Here is a 15,820-nt window from a genome sequence, read left to right on the forward strand (position 1 = left end):
GACGCAGAAGTATAAATCAGCCTTTATTCAGAAATTGTGTTATCATGTCACCAACAGTACATGGAAGTTGGAACTGCACAAAGTTCATTTAAAGCTCCTGTGGGGAGTTTTTAGAGCTGGTAATGAGACAAATGGAAACTGAGACTGATGTTTTTTTTCATTACCAAGCAAACAGGAAAATCAGCAAGACGATTAATATAGTTCTGGTTAATACCTTAAACTACTGTCACAAGATTAGGTGAACAGATGAACACACTTTTCCAAATATTCTCTATATTGACACATTTGACAACAAATGTAACAACAGAAAGAGTGATGACATTTTTTGGTTAAAACAAAAACAAAATCAGTACTTACACAAGTATAGGACGACATCAGCGAAGATGTAAGACGTGTAATTTTTCACAAAAAATTAACACAAACAAAAAGCTACACAGTGAAGCTTTAACTATTAAAAATACTAAATCAAAGAGTTGGGAAAAAAATAATTTACTAAGACGCCGAAAGTAAAAACAGGAATACTGGCAGTTATAAGACATCTCTATTTCAGCTTGGCAGGATTGATTTCACTTTGGTGGCTGTAGATGGAGGCTAAAAAATTACAGTGTTTTTTGTCAGAGTTTTACCATCCAAAACAGCTTGATACAGTAGACTACTTTAAAAAAAGAAAGATAAACAAGATGTATTTAGAGTGATGAATTTAATCCATTGAATAATGTAATACAAAAACAATGTATGCATTTGTTAAGCAGGGTAGAGACAGGGGCAATTAATGCGTATGCACATTTCTGCTATGGTGTCTGCTATGATGACAGTTATAAGCAGCAAAATGATGCTCTGGGAGATTTCTACTGAGCTGTAAATTATGGATTGGTTCAGACCAGTTGAGACTCTGATCACTTGGGGGTGGTTCGACCCATGATTGCTTTCTTTGTGTTCCTCTCTGGTCTCAGCAGGATTATGTAACATTTGGGTCCAAACAGTGCCACCAGGAGACCAAAACTAGAGGCAAGGATGGCAAATATCTCCACTGCATCTGCATATTTGCCTGGAGAGTTGACATAGGCAGGGACAAAGGCCACCCACACAGCACAGAAGATCAGCATACTGAAAGTGATGAGTTTGGCTTCATTGAAGTTGTCAGGAAGATTCCTTGCCATAAATGCTAACAGGAAGCTAAGGGTAGCTAGTAGGCAAATATAGCCGAGTAAAACTGCAAAACCTATTGTGGATCCGACAACACACTCATAAACGATCTTGTCATTGTAGTATTGAGTGTTTTTATGAGGAGCTGGTGAAGAGGAGACAATCCAGACGGTACAGATTGCTGCTTGGATTAAAGTGAGGGCAACAACTGTTCCTCTTTGTTGCACAACACCAAACCACTTCAGGGCTGCTCCACCTCCTGGTTTGGAGGCCTTGAACACAGCTATAACAACCATGGTTTTCACCAGGATACATGAGACACAAAGAACAAAGCTGATCCCAAATGCTGCATGTCTCAGCTGGCATGTCCATAGTCTGGGGCGGCCGATGAACAGCAGCGAGCACAAGAAGCAAAGTGTGAGTGCCACCAAGAGCAGGAAGCTCAGTTCAGTGTTGTTGGCTCGTACCATGGGTGTGCTGTGATGACAGATGAAGATCCCAAGGACGACAGCACAGATAAGTGTGCCTAGTAATGCAGCAGCTGTCAAGCAGATACCCAAAGGCTCGTGGTAAGAGAGGAACTCTGTTTTCTTAGGTACACAGTGGTCACGTTTTGGGCTTGACCAGAAGTCCTCAGGACAGCTGGTGCACTCCATCGAGTCTAAGACAAAAAAAGGTTTATTCGTGTTCAACGGCAATGTTGGATGGGTGACAAATATTATCAACTTCCACAACATAACAGAGACTATTATAGGATACCAACTTGTTTCATTGCTGAACTTTCCCTCAGAACAAGCAACACAGTCAAAACAGCAAACAGGCTGCCCCTTTTTTCTGGCCATTCGAGTACCTGGGGGACAGCTCTCACTGCACACTGACTGGGGTGGCTGTAGATATGGTAAGAGTTATCACAGTGGCTTATTATTTGACTATTAGGTGTCATACAACAGGAAGGCAAATAAATACATTAACAGCAGTAACCTGCTTGGAGTCAAAGTTCCAGAAGATCTTGTCCTCATGAAGAGTGAGTTCTTCTCCTTTGAAGGACTTTTTAACAACACCCACACTCTGCAGCCTTGTTGTCCCATCAGGAAGCCACTTCCAGTTCATGACGTCATAGATTGGTAATGCATTTCCATTCTCATCAAATGAGACTTCATCACCAAACGGTGTGGTGAAGTTGACTTGTTGCAAATAATGAACAAGCTACAAGAGGGCAGAAAAACACTGACATCGATACTGGGTTTTTTGGGGGTATCCATTTGCATGTGATTTGTATCCTGGTTAAAGTCAGGCTAGTATTTAAATATAGTGCACAGCTTCTGGTAACATTAATTATTATTAATGAACCAACAAATATGGCAATTGTATTTGATTCGTGAGTACTCTACCATTTCATTTCAACCTAAAGACAATCATGTATTGTGCTTTCAACGTGTCAAGGGCATCTGTTTGCACTTCAGGACACGGCTGCAATGTATGGTGGGGATTTTGACCCCTAGTTTGGCATTATTTACAAATTCAGAGTCACTTAACTGTTTTTTGTATACCATTTTACGATAATATGGACCTATGAGTCTGAAATAAAGTATATATTTTTCTCTTTTCAAATTTTTTTTCCCGTGTTTTTCTTTTTCCGTCTCTCTCTCTCTCTCTCTCTCTCTCTCTCTCTCTCTCTCTCTTCTTGTCTTTTTCTGTCCACATCTCCCTCCATCGAACTTTCTAGGCCGATATGGTCATGGCGGGTGGCAGTGAGACTGGTTCTGCTCGATGTTTCTGCATGTTAAGGATTTTTTCCTGCCATTTCTGCCAAAGGTTTCTAAGTGCCTGCTCATGGCGAATTAATGGTTTTTCTAAATAAAATAACAGAGTATGATTTATTTGGCTCTTTCTACCATTTAAAACAACAACCAAAGAGTCTTTTTCTAATACACAGTATTGAAAATGGAGGAAGGTCTTGTAATCAGGGTCTTCTTATATTTGGGCCAATACAGTTAATACAACTTGATTGATTTATGGATATATTTTTCCCAAAACATACTTTGTTTCCAACATCATATGATTGAGACACACCTGCCATGGCTCCAGTTTCTGCAGGGCAGCACAGCTGTGCCCTCTGAAAGGCCCTCTCCCAGGCACACAGTGCAGCATATCATCGAGGGCATAAGCAAGAGCATATACAGCCTTATAAATATTGTACTCAGGCCTCAGGTTAGAAACATCCAACAACTCAGTCTCAACATTTTCTAGGTCCTCTTCTCCAGTGCATACCTCTCCACCAGCTTCCAGCCAACCTGGAGGTGAAGTAAATTTACACCCAAACGTGTATTCCCAAAACTGCCTCGCCTGAAAAAAAAGCAGATCAGATTTGAACAAAAATCAAGAAAATATCTTCATCGTCATTAAAGATCTGATTTTAAGCTTACCATGCTATTGTCATCACTTCTGTTGTCATGTAATTCAGGAAGTGTGTGTTGAAGGAATTCCCTTAGCCCTGGTATTTCTCCTCTGCGGATGGCAATGCCCAGTGTGCCTCCAAGGTACGGCATGAGGCGAGGTGTCTGGAGCATCGCAGCTAATGTCCAGGCTTCACTGGCCACCCACTGCAGGCCTGTCACATTTTGCTCTACCACCTGTTCATTACACTTTGTTAAGTTCATTGTTTCAAGACAAATGCTGAGGAAATATTGTCTACTAGTAGGACTGAATCACTTAGCTGAGAGCTCAAAACAGACAGACAGATAGACAGATAGACAGATAGATAGATAGATAGATAGCTAGATAGATAGATAGACAGACAGACAGACAGACAGACAGACAGACAGACAGACAGACAGACAGACAGACAGACAGACAGATAGATAGATAGATAGATAGATAGATAGATAGATAGATAGATAGATAGATAGATAGATAGATAGATAGATACCTCATCCATTAGTTGAATCATGTGGATCAGATGCGCAAACACAATGACCACTCCAGCTGTCGATTTCTTCACCACTTCCACAATCCTCTTCAGTTCAGTGGGGTTGTCGCCCCACGGCAAAATCTCTGAGTAGGCCAGACAACCTCCTCCAGACTCAGCCAAGTCTGATGGAAAGCATCAAGCAACATGGAGTCCATAGTCATCATCACTGACAAGCAGACCTGCCCAGGTCCAGCCAAAGCGTTTGAGAATCTGAATCATGGCACGAACCTAATTTAACACAAAAGAGAGGGGTTAGTGAACTGGTTGCAAAAGCATTTTGAGAAAGGCATACTGTTTGATGTCTCATTGTAATTTTACAGTTAGTTCTTCGTCAGTCTTTTCTCTACTTCAATTTTGCAATTTGTATTTAAAGAGTTGCACCTGGAAGGCGTCGCTCGGAATTGTTCTAAAAAAGGATGGAAAGCGTCTCCGATCGCTCAGGCAGGAACATGTGGCATAATAACTCACCTATGAAGAAACATACAGTATGCATAGGTTTCTTTTCTCATGCAGTGTAAAACAATTATAGGCAAAATATAGCCAAAAAAAAGGGAAGAAAACTCACAATGGGCAGTTTGAATAATCCTAACACGTCAGAAGTGGCAATAGTAAATGTTGAGAAGGAATCACCCACAATCCCCAGGACTGGAGGGGTCCCTGAACAGTTTTCTTGAAGCACAAACTGTTCTTCTCTACTGCTGGCCAAAGACAAGGCAGCACTGAATCCAATTACAAGTGTAGCGCAGTTGTCATACAGACTGTATCCCAGAGTCACATTAGGAAGCAGGTTGGAGTTCTTGTTGATCTCATCAATAGCAAAGGCCATGGTCATGGCATGCCTGAACCTTGAAGGCTCAAAACTAGCACACAGAATGTCATGATTAAGCAGTAAAAAGTACAAAATCGTGTATATTTATGTCTGTATATGTGTGCTGCAGGAGTGTGTGAGACTTACCCTTGACAGCTGGGCTGCTTTGGCTCTGAGGTGAAAGTCAGTTCAGGGAAGACTGAGGTGTAGTGGACTTCAAAAAGCCCACCAAGAACCACATCACCTGGCTTATGCATCGCATTAAGATTAAACTGTCTCCTCATGTTACAAGATGAGGAAAGGGGTGCAGAATCTGATAAGCAAAAGAAGGAGCAGCAGTATAGAACCAAGAACAGGTAGATGTACAGGAACAAATGGTCTGCAAATGCCCCCATAACTGCCCTCCTCCCGTTGCCTGTTTGTAGCCTTCATGCACAATTGTGACATTTTTATATGCAGGGTTATGTCATCGGCTTTAGTGGTTGTCACCATAGTTCCACACCACCCCTCAGGGCCTTGCATGGCAACATTATGCTCAACACCATGTCAACCTTTCACTACTGAAATGTTTTAATACTACCTGTAATTACTTCTATTTAATTTAAATTCCACTGTAACATTGTATACATACGGAGCCCCTAAAGTGACATGTGCAGAATTTTTTTTTTGGAAAGTATCTGGTGCGCACGAGATACTTTCTCGTGAGCACGAGATACTTTCTCGTGAGCACCAGATACTTTCTCGTGAGCACGAGAAAGTTTCACGTACGCACGAGAAAGTTTCACGTGCGCACAAGAAAGTATCTTGTGCGCACGAGATACCAAGTTAGCACTGGAGATCAACCAGTTTCGATCTAAAAATGACAGTACAGCAGTTAGTTGAGCTTTATTTCAACCTTGGGCTGCCTTGTATCTTGTTACATTTATATACGAACTGTTCCATCTGCATTTACGAACTGTTTGTAATTTGTGAACCTCACTGCATTTGTGAATGGAATTTTTGAGACTGCAGGGCAATGTCTGTAACCAATCAGATGTCTCACTCCTATGCAGCCAATCATAGTGTAGATTCCAGGGTATGTGGTTGTGAAGCGATCCCTTTAGCCATGCCAGAGACCAGAGCGCACCGAGACCAGAACGCACCGAGACCAGAGCGCACCGAGACCAGAGCGCACCGAGACCAAGACTAGTCGATATCATCCCGCATTTAGGCAGTTATTTAATAAGGACTATGTTTGATCCTTTGTTACAATGGGTAACCTATCTGCAAACCTTTTATCCTCACCCCATTACTGTATTATTTATTAGAACTGATTTAGCTTTGGTAGCTTTGGTAGTCTTTGGCAAATCAAAGTGAACTTATTTTTATTGATCAGATATTATCTGTGGTAATAATACTGTTAAATGTTGTCACTAGATGGCGCCCTTGCTCTTTGTATTATACTGGTTTGTCAAAGGTTACACTGTGCGTGCAGATGTGACGTCATCACACAGTATTTGCGCCCTGTTATGTTAATGAAGAGGAGAGCAGGAGATTATGTTTTATGCCAGGATATTAATGATGAAACCTCCTGTACGGCCTCAATAAATATGTCAAAGTCTAAAGAGTAGAGACCGACTCAAGCTTTGCTTATTCTCCACAGCAAGAAGACAGCTGCGCACTCCAGTGCTTTACAAATACAATGAGCAATTTCCTAATCAGTGTTCTATTAACTTAGATATACCAGCAGTGTAAAACGGACTTCAGCAAATCCGGACCAAGCATAAAACATCATCATAGTGTTTACATAATGGGTTAAAGGAATTAAAGCACTTTTCATATGCAGGTAAACGAACGTCAGACTGATCAATAATACAGTAACAGGGTGAGGATAAAACGTTTGCAGATAGGCTACCCATTGTAACAAAGGATCAAACATAGTCCTCATTAAATAACTGCCTAAATGCAGGATGATATCGACTAGTCTTGGTCTCGGTGCGCTCTGGTCTCGGGCATGGCTGAAGGGATCGCTTCACAACCACATACCCTGGAATCTACACTGTGATTAGCTGCATGGGAGTGAGACATCTGATTGGTTGCAGACATTGCCCTGCAGTCTCAAAAATTCCATTCACAAATGCAGTGAGGTTCACAAATTACAAACAGTTCGTAAATGCAGACTGAATAGTTCGTATATAAATGTAACAAGATACAAGGCAGTACAAGGTTGAAATAAAGCTCAACTAACTGCTGTACTGTCATTTTTAGATCGAAACTGGTTGATCTCCAGTGCTAACTTGGTATCTCGTGCGCACAAGAAAGTATCTGGTGCTCACAAAAAAAAATTCTGCAAGTCACTTTAGGGGCTTCGTATATATATCTAAATTGTATTCTAACTTTATTTATCTATTTTTATCTTTACTTATTTTATTTTAATTTAATTTAATTTAATTTGTATTTTTACTTATTTTTGCTTATTGAAACTTCTTTCTTGATTGTACTTATGTCTGGGTTGCTGTAACAACTGAATTTCCCCCCCGGGATCAATAAAGTAATATCTTATCTTATCTTATCTTATCTTATCTTATCTTATCAGTCACATCTAAACTAACCACAGTGCTGTATATCATCTAAGAGAACATCCAATTCACTGTCATCTATTCTGTCTTCAACTATGATGTTCTCTAGGTGGTGACAGAGAAAGTCTCTAAAGAACAGCTGTATTCATGTCTGCTTTCAAGTGTCCATTGGTAGACTTGGGTGGCACACTGTATATTGGACTTAAGTAGAAAACAAGTGTAGACACAGGGCAGGCTGTCTTACTCAGAAATTGTGTTGTTATCACGTCACCAACAGTACATGGAAGTTGGAACTGCACAAATTTCATTTAAAGCTCCTGTGGGGAGCTTTTAGAGCTGGTAATGAGGCAAAAGGAAACTGAGACTGATGTTTTTTTTCATTACCAAGCAAACAGGAAAATCAGCAAGACGATTAATATAGTTCTGGTTAATACCTTAAACTACTGTCACAAGATTAGGTGTACAGATGAACACACTTTTCCAAATATTCTCTATATTGACACATTTGACAACAAATGTAACAACAGAAAGAGTGATGACATTTTTTGGTAAAACAAAAACAAAATCAGTACTTACACAAGTATAGGACGACATCAGCGAAGATGTAAGACGTGTAATTTTTCACAAAAAATTAACACAAACAAAAAGCTACACAGTGAAGCTTTAACTATTAAAAATACTAAATCAAAGAGTTGGGAGAAAAATAATTTCCTAATAAGCCGAAAGTAAAAACAGGAATACTGGCAGTTATAAGACATCTCTATTTCAGCTTGTCAGGATTGATTTCACTTTGGTGGCTGTAGATGGAGGCTAAAAAATTACAGTGTTTTTTGTCAGAGTTTTACCATCCAAAACAGCTTGATACAGTAGACTACTTTAAAAAAAGAAAGATAAACAAGATGTATTCAGAGTGATGAATTTAATCCATTGAATAATGTAATACAAAACCATGTATGCATTTGTTAAGCAGGGTAGAGACAGGGGCACTTAATGTGTATGCACATTTCTGCTATGGTGTCTGCTATGATGACAGTTATAAGCAGCAAAACGATGCTCTGGGAGATTTCTACTTAGCTTTAAATTATGGATTGGTTCAGGCCAGTTGAGACTCTGATCACTTGGGGGCGGTTCGACCCATGATTGCTTTCTTTGTGTTCCTCTCTGGTCTCAGCAGGATTATGTAACATTTGGGTCCAAACAGTGCCACCAGGAGACCAAAACTAGAGGCAAGGATGGCAAATATCTCCACTGCATCTGCATATTTGCCTGGAGAGTTGACATAGGCAGGGACAAAGGCCACCCACACAGCACAGAAGATCAGCATACTGAAAGTGATGAATTTGGCTTCATTGAAGTTGTCAGGAAGATTCCTTGCCATAAATGCTAACAGGAAGCTAAGGGTAGCTAGTAGGCAAATATAGCCGAGTAAAACTGCAAAACCTATTGTGGATCCGACAACACACTCATAAACGATCTTGTCATTGTAGTATTGAGTGTTTTTATGAGGAGCTGGTGAGGAGGAGACAATCCAGACGGTACAGATTGCTGCTTGGATTAAAGTGAGAGCAACAACTGTTCCTCTTTGTTGCACAGCACCAAACCACTTCAGGGCTGCTCCACCTCCTGGTTTGGAGGCCTTGAACACAGCTATAACAACCATGGTTTTCACCAGGATACATGAGACACAAAGAACAAAGCTGATCCCAAATGCTGCATGTCTCAGCTGGCATGTCCATAGTCTGGGGCGGCCGATGAACAGCAGTGAGCACAGGAAGCAAAGTGTGAGTGCCACCAAGAGCAGGAAGCTCAGTTCAGTGTTGTTGGCTCGTACCATGGGTGTGCTGTGATGACAGATGAAGATCCCAAGGACAACAGCACAGATAAGTGTGCCTAGTAATGCAGCAGCTGTCAAGCAGATACCCAAAGGCTCGTGGTAAGAGAGGAACTCTGTTTTTTTAGGCACACAGTGGTCACGTTTTGGGCTTGACCAGAAGTCCTCAGGACAGCTGGTGCACTCCATCGAGTCTAAGAAAAAAAAAAGGTTTATTTGTTTTCAACAGCAATGTTGGATGGGTGACAAATATTATCAACTTCCACAACATAACAGAGAGTATTAAAGGATACCAACTTGTTTCATTGCTGAACTTTCCCTCAGAACAAGCAACACAGTCAAAACAGCAAACAGGCTGCCCCTTTTTTCTGGCCATTCGAGTACCTGGGGAACAGCTCTCACTGCACACTGACTGGGGTGGCTGTAGATATGGTAAGAGTTATCACAGGGGCTCATTATTTGATTATTTCTTAGGTGTCATACAACAGGAAGGCAAATAAATACATTAACAGCAGTAACCTCTTGTAATGTCACGCATTGACTACTGCAACTCTCTACTGGCAGGCCTCCCAGTATGCACAGTCAAACTTCTGCAAATAATCCAGAACGCAGCAGCACGTCTGGTCTTCAACCAGCCTAAGACAGCTCATGTCACTCCCCTGCTCATCTCACTACACTGGCTTCCAGTTGCAGCTCGCATCAGATACAAAACTCTAATCATTACTTACAAAGCAGTAACCAAAACTGCTCCAGTTTACCTGGAACCCCTCATCCAGGTCTACTGCCCTTCTCGCCCGCTACGCTCAGCCTCTGAAAAGCGTGTAGTACTTCCAGCACACAAGGCCTCAAAATCACTAGCTCGACTCTTCTCTTCTGTTGCCCTAAATGGTGGAATGAATTGGCCAACTCCATTCGATCTGCAGAGTCCCTCTCTACTTTCAAAAGACAGCTAAAGACCCAGCTCTTTAGGAAGCACTATGCACTTAGCTAGACTTTTCTCCACTGTTGTCCCCAGTGGCAGATCATGTCTTCCAGCTACGATTGACTCGCACTGTCCTGCTCTACTCTGGGAATCGGTGTTCAGCTCTTGAGGGACCCAGCACTTGGTACTTTGGTCATTATTGTGGTGATGTTAATTGTTGATGATGATAATGGAAGGTCTTAAATTGGTTGGTTGCTTCATTGTAGATGTTCCTTATTTCGGGAAAAAAATAAAATAAAAAAAATGTGTGCATTGCCTTTACACTGCTTGGCAGTACCTGCACCCAAATTGACTTGAAGCACTTTGTTACTCGTACTATCTTGTTTCCTCTTGTCTAGATCTTTGCTTGTGTTGTTCTTGTTCTCGTATGTACGTCGCTTTGGATAAAAGCGTCTGCTAAATGACATTGTAACATTGTAACCTGCTTGGAGTCAAAGTTCCAGAAGATCTTGTCTTCATGAAGAGTGAGTTCTTCTCCTTTGAAGGACTTTTTAACAACACCCACACTCTGCAGCCTTGTTGTCCCATCAGGAAGCCACTTCCAGTTCATGACGTCATAGATTGGTAATGCATTTCCATTCTCATCAAATGAGACTTCATCACCAAACGGTGTGGTGAAGTTGACTTTTTCCAAGTAATACATCAGCTACAAGAGGGCAGAAAAACACTGACATTGATACTGTTTTTTGGGGGGTTTCCATTTGCATGTAATTTGTATCCTGGTTAAAGTCAGGCTAGTACTTAAATATAGCGCACAGCTTCTGGTAACATTAAATTATTATTAATGAACCAACAAATATGGCAACTGTATTCATGGCTGTGGGAAGTAGGGGTGCTGAGGGTGCTGCAGCACCCCCTGTTGGAAAAGGCATCACACATTTTTTTCTGAATGCATAAATAAGTTGAAATAAATACATTAATTAACACAATAAAACATTTTTTTTAAATCATTTTCATTGTATTATTTTCTGAAAATGTAATGCCTGAGGAAGATTTGAGAAATTATTATAGCAATTTCAAAAAATTGTTCATTTTAAAATAACCCGATGCCTGGGCCCTGTGTGTGTGCCTGCTTAAAAACTAAACGTATTTGGATAAGTTCTGTTCAATGCTCTTTACTGCCTTATGGGTCTGTTTTACCAGGTTTGGCTTTTAAGCTCTTTGCTGTACAACAGGGTATGGAATTTGCAAGTCGGGCATTTGATACATATTAAAGTAGCCTGTATTATATTCGTTATTGATGTGAAGTTATCATGAAAAGTTCTCTTCAAAGCTTGTATTCAAACCAGGTAAATAAAAATAAAATGTATGTGAGCTGTAGCCTATCAGTTGTATAAGTAACCTAAATGCAAAAAGAACAAAAATTTGCACCTCTTACTCCAGCACCCCCAACTTAAAGCCACTTCCCACGGCTCTGATTGTATTTGATTTGTGAGTATTCTACCATTTCATTTCAACCTTAAGACAATCATGTATTATGATTTCAGCTTGTCAAAGGCGTCTGTTTGCATTTCAGGAATTGGCTGAAATGTATGGTGGGGATTTTGTCCCCTAGTTTGGCATTATTTGCAAATTAAGAGTTATTAAACTGTTTTTTTATACCTTTTTATGATAATATGGACCTATGAGTCTGAAACAAAGTATATATATTTCTCTATCCAAAGTGTCTTTCCCGTCCATTTTCTTTTTTTCGTTTCTCTCTCTCTCTCTCTCTCTCTCTCTCTCTCTCTCTCTCTCTCTCTCTCTCTCTCTCTCCCATCTGCTCATGGCGAATTAATGGTTTTTCTAAATCTTTGTTTCCAACATCATATGAATGATACACACCTGCCATGGCTCCAGTTTCTGCAGGGCAGCACAGCTGTGCCCTCTGAAAGGCCCTCTCCCAGGCACACAGTGCAGCATGTCATCGAGGGCATAAGCAAGAGCATATACAGCCTTATAAATATTGTACTCAGGCCTCAGGTTAGAAACATCTAACAACTCAGTCTCAACATTTTCTAGGTCCTCTTCTCCAGTGCATACCTCTCCACCAGCTTCCAGCCAACCTGGAGGTGAAGTAAATTTACACCCAAACGTGTATTCCCAAAACTGCCTCACCTGAAACAAAAGCAGATCAGATTTGAACAAAAATCAAGAAAATATCTTCATCATCATTAATGATCTGATTTCAAGCTTACCATGCTATTGTCATCACTTCTGTTGTCATGTAATTCAGGACGTGTGTGTTGAAGGAATTCCCTGAGCCCTGGTATTTCTCCTCTGCGGATGGCAATGCCCAGTGTGCCTCCAAGGTACGGCATGAGGCGAGGTGTCTGGAGCATCGCAGCTATTGTCCAGGCTTCACTGGCCATCCACTGCAGGCCTGTCACATTTTGCTCTACCACCTGTTCATTACACTTTGTTAAGTTCATTGCTTCAAGACAAATGCTGAGGAAATATTGTCTACTAGTAGGACTGAATCACTTAGCTGAGAGCTCAAACCAGACAGATAGATAGATAGATAGATAGATAGATAGATAGATAGATAGATAGATAGATAGATAGATAGATAGATAGATAGATAGATAGATAGATAGATACCTCATCCATTAGTTGAATCATGTGGAACAGATGTGCAAACACAATGACCACTCCAGCTGTCGATTTCTTCATCACTTCCACAATCCTCTTCAGTTCAGAGGGGTTGTCGCCCCACGGCAAAATCTCTGAGTAGGCCAGACAACCTCCTCCAGACTCAGCCAAGTCTGACGGAAAGGATCGAGCAACATGGAGTCCATAGTCATCATCACTGACAAGCAGACCTGCCCAGGTCCAGCCAAAGCGTTTGAGAATCTGAATCATGGCACGCACCTAATTTAACACAAAAGAGAGGGGTTAGTGAACTGGTTGGAAAGCATTTTGAGAAAGGCATACTGTTTGATGTCTCATTGTAATTTTACAGTTAGTTCTTAGTCAGTCTTTCCTCTACTTCAATTTTGAAATTTGTATTTAAAGAGTTGCACCTGGAAGGCGTCACTTGGAATTGTTCTAAAAAAGGATGGAAAGCGTCTCCGATCGCTCAGGCAGGAACATGTGGCATAATAACTCACCTATGAAGAAACATACAGTATGCATAGGTTTCTTTTCTCATGCAGTGTAAAACAAATATGGGCAAAATATAGCCAAAAAAAAGGGAAGAAAACTTACAATGGGCAGTTTGAATAATCCTAACACGTCAGAAGTGGCAATAGTAAATGTTGACACAGAATCCCCCACAATCCCCAGGACTGGAGGGGTCCCTGAACAGTTTTCTTGAAGCACAAACTGTTCTTCTCTACTGCTGGCCGAAGACAAGGCAGCACTGAATCCAATTACAAGTGTACCACAGTTGTCATACATACTGTATCCCAGAGTCACATTAGGAAGCAGGTGGGAGTTCTTGTTGATCTCATCAATAGCAAAGGCCATGGTCATGGCATGTCTGAACCCTAAAGGGTAAAAACTAGCACATAGAATGTCACAATTAAGCAGTAACAAGCACAAGATCTTGTATATTTATGTCTTTATATGTGTGCTGCAAGAGTGTGAGACTTACCCTTGACAGCTGGGCTGCTTTGGCTCTGAGGTGAAAGTCAGTTCAGGGAAGACTGAGGTGTAGTGGACTTGAAAAAGCCCACCAAGAACCACATCACCTGGCTTATGCATCGCATTAAGATTAAACTGTCTCCTCATGTTACAAGATGAGGAAAGGGGTGCAGACTCTGACAAGCAAAAGAAGGAGCAGCAGTATAGAATCAAGATCAGGTAAATGTACAGGAACAAATGGTCTGCAAATGCCCCCATAACTGCCCTCCTCCCGTTGCCTGTTTGTAGCCTTCATGCACAATTGTGACATTTTTATATGCAGGGTTATGTCATCGGCTGTAGTGGTTGTCATCATAGTTCCAAACCACCCCTCAGGACCTTGCATGGCAAGATTATGCTTATATCTAATTAGCTCCAGTACCACAGAATGTCATGGCAGAGGTGTCTTAGGGTGTTAATAGAAGGTATTAATTGCATTAACCCGGCTGATCTAACGTGATCTAAGAAACATATTGCAGATATAATTCAGTTACAGTTCAATCATTACAGCTACTTAAAACGTGCTTGCCTCTTTTTAAAATGAGTGGAAGTGTTTCTGTTTTCCAGAATAAAGATTAACAGGCTTAATTTTTTCATAATGAATCATTAAATTACTGTCAAGCTCTGGTTTTGGTTTGATCCCAATCTCTTGGCCCACTCAATCTGTCCTCTCTCATCCTGTTCAGTACCAGGATTAATTATTGTGCTTGCACTGTGTTCTCCCTTTTCATTGGTGCCAATGCTTTTGAATTATCCTGACCAGAAACAGACATTCTGTCCAGCAAGGTAAAGGGGCCTCATAGTGAAATGGGGTGCATGGTCAAACAGAAGCAACCCTCTCTTTCTTGTATGTGACACATTGAACTGAGGACACCCATACATGTGTTATACCTTCACTTCAATGGAAATTTACATGAGTTAAACATTTCTCCACAGAGGCACCAAGGCTATACATCACCTCTGTGCTCAGTTACATGTTTAATATGCAGCCTTCATATTAAATCATCATCTCACCACCATATTATGCAAGTATTCTGTTATTAATACATTCTTGTCATTTTTATGTAATCAAACACTTCAATTATATTAGGATACTGTTATGGTATTATAGACAAATGTTGCAGATCGTATCAGTCACATCTAAACTATGATGTCCACTAGGTGGTGACAGAGACAGTCTCTAAAGAACAGCTGTATTCCTGTTTGCTTTCAAGTGTCTTTGGTAGACTTGGGTGGCACACTAAATATTGGACTTAAGTAGAAACAAGTGTAGACACATAGGTACACAGGGCAGGCTGTCTTAAGGCTGATTTATACTTCGGTGTCAAATCGATAGCGTAGCCTTCGCCGGGGGTCCGCGTAGCTCCCGTACCTACGCAGAGGCCTACACATGTAGCTGACGTGCACCTCCTCCAAACAAGCCCTGTGATTGGTCCGCTCTGCGGCATTGTATTTCCCATATTTATATCACTTCCGGGATCACGGACATCGTCCGTGTATTTCATCTCCTCCTCTCTATTTTTCATGTAATCATGTCTGTATGATAATCAGCAACATGTATCAGCTGTAGATTAACATAACACGCTCTGAATCGCTTTGGAGAAGTAAACAGAGATCGTAGCGGGGCCAGAAGCAGGCGACCGGTTATTAGAGAGACCACACTGCCCTCAAGCGTTTCGGAGGAGAATTGCTATACGATACAGACACATCGACGCACAAGCATGTGGTGCTCATGTCCGCGTCAGACCCTGCTGTGTAGGGGTGACGCAGAAGCATAAATCAGCCTTTACTCAGAAATTGTGTTATTATTACGTCACCAACAGTACATGGAAGTTGGAACTGCACAAAGTTCATTTAAAGCTCCTGTGGGGAGCTTTTAGAGCTGGTAATGAGGCAAATGGAAACTGAGACTGATGTTTTT

At 41.1% G+C, this 15,820-nt stretch overlaps 1 protein-coding gene and 1 pseudogene across 1 annotated transcript; both read right to left on the minus strand.

Moving 5' to 3' along the window:
• Positions 1–743: 743 nt before the first annotated feature.
• Positions 744–5,218, minus strand: LOC117824939 (annotated as a pseudogene).
• Positions 5,219–8,547: 3,329 nt separating this feature from the next.
• Positions 8,548–14,016, minus strand: LOC117824941 (extracellular calcium-sensing receptor-like). The gene is made up of 9 exons (XM_034700457.1): positions 13,871–14,016; positions 13,483–13,777; positions 13,299–13,385; positions 12,877–13,146; positions 12,474–12,680; positions 12,121–12,393; positions 10,718–10,942; positions 9,612–9,735; positions 8,548–9,508 (listed from the first exon to the last, which is right to left on the minus strand). The coding sequence occupies exons 1-9, from the start codon at positions 14,005–14,007 to the stop codon at positions 8,598–8,600; spliced, it is 2,529 nt and encodes an 842-aa protein (XP_034556348.1). The 5' UTR covers positions 14,008–14,016; the 3' UTR covers positions 8,548–8,597.
• Positions 14,017–15,820: the final 1,804 nt, after the last annotated feature.

This window comes from Notolabrus celidotus, chromosome 14 (assembly GCF_009762535.1).
Source record: "Notolabrus celidotus isolate fNotCel1 chromosome 14, fNotCel1.pri, whole genome shotgun sequence".
Classification (NCBI taxonomy): Eukaryota; Metazoa; Chordata; class Actinopteri; order Labriformes; family Labridae; genus Notolabrus; species Notolabrus celidotus.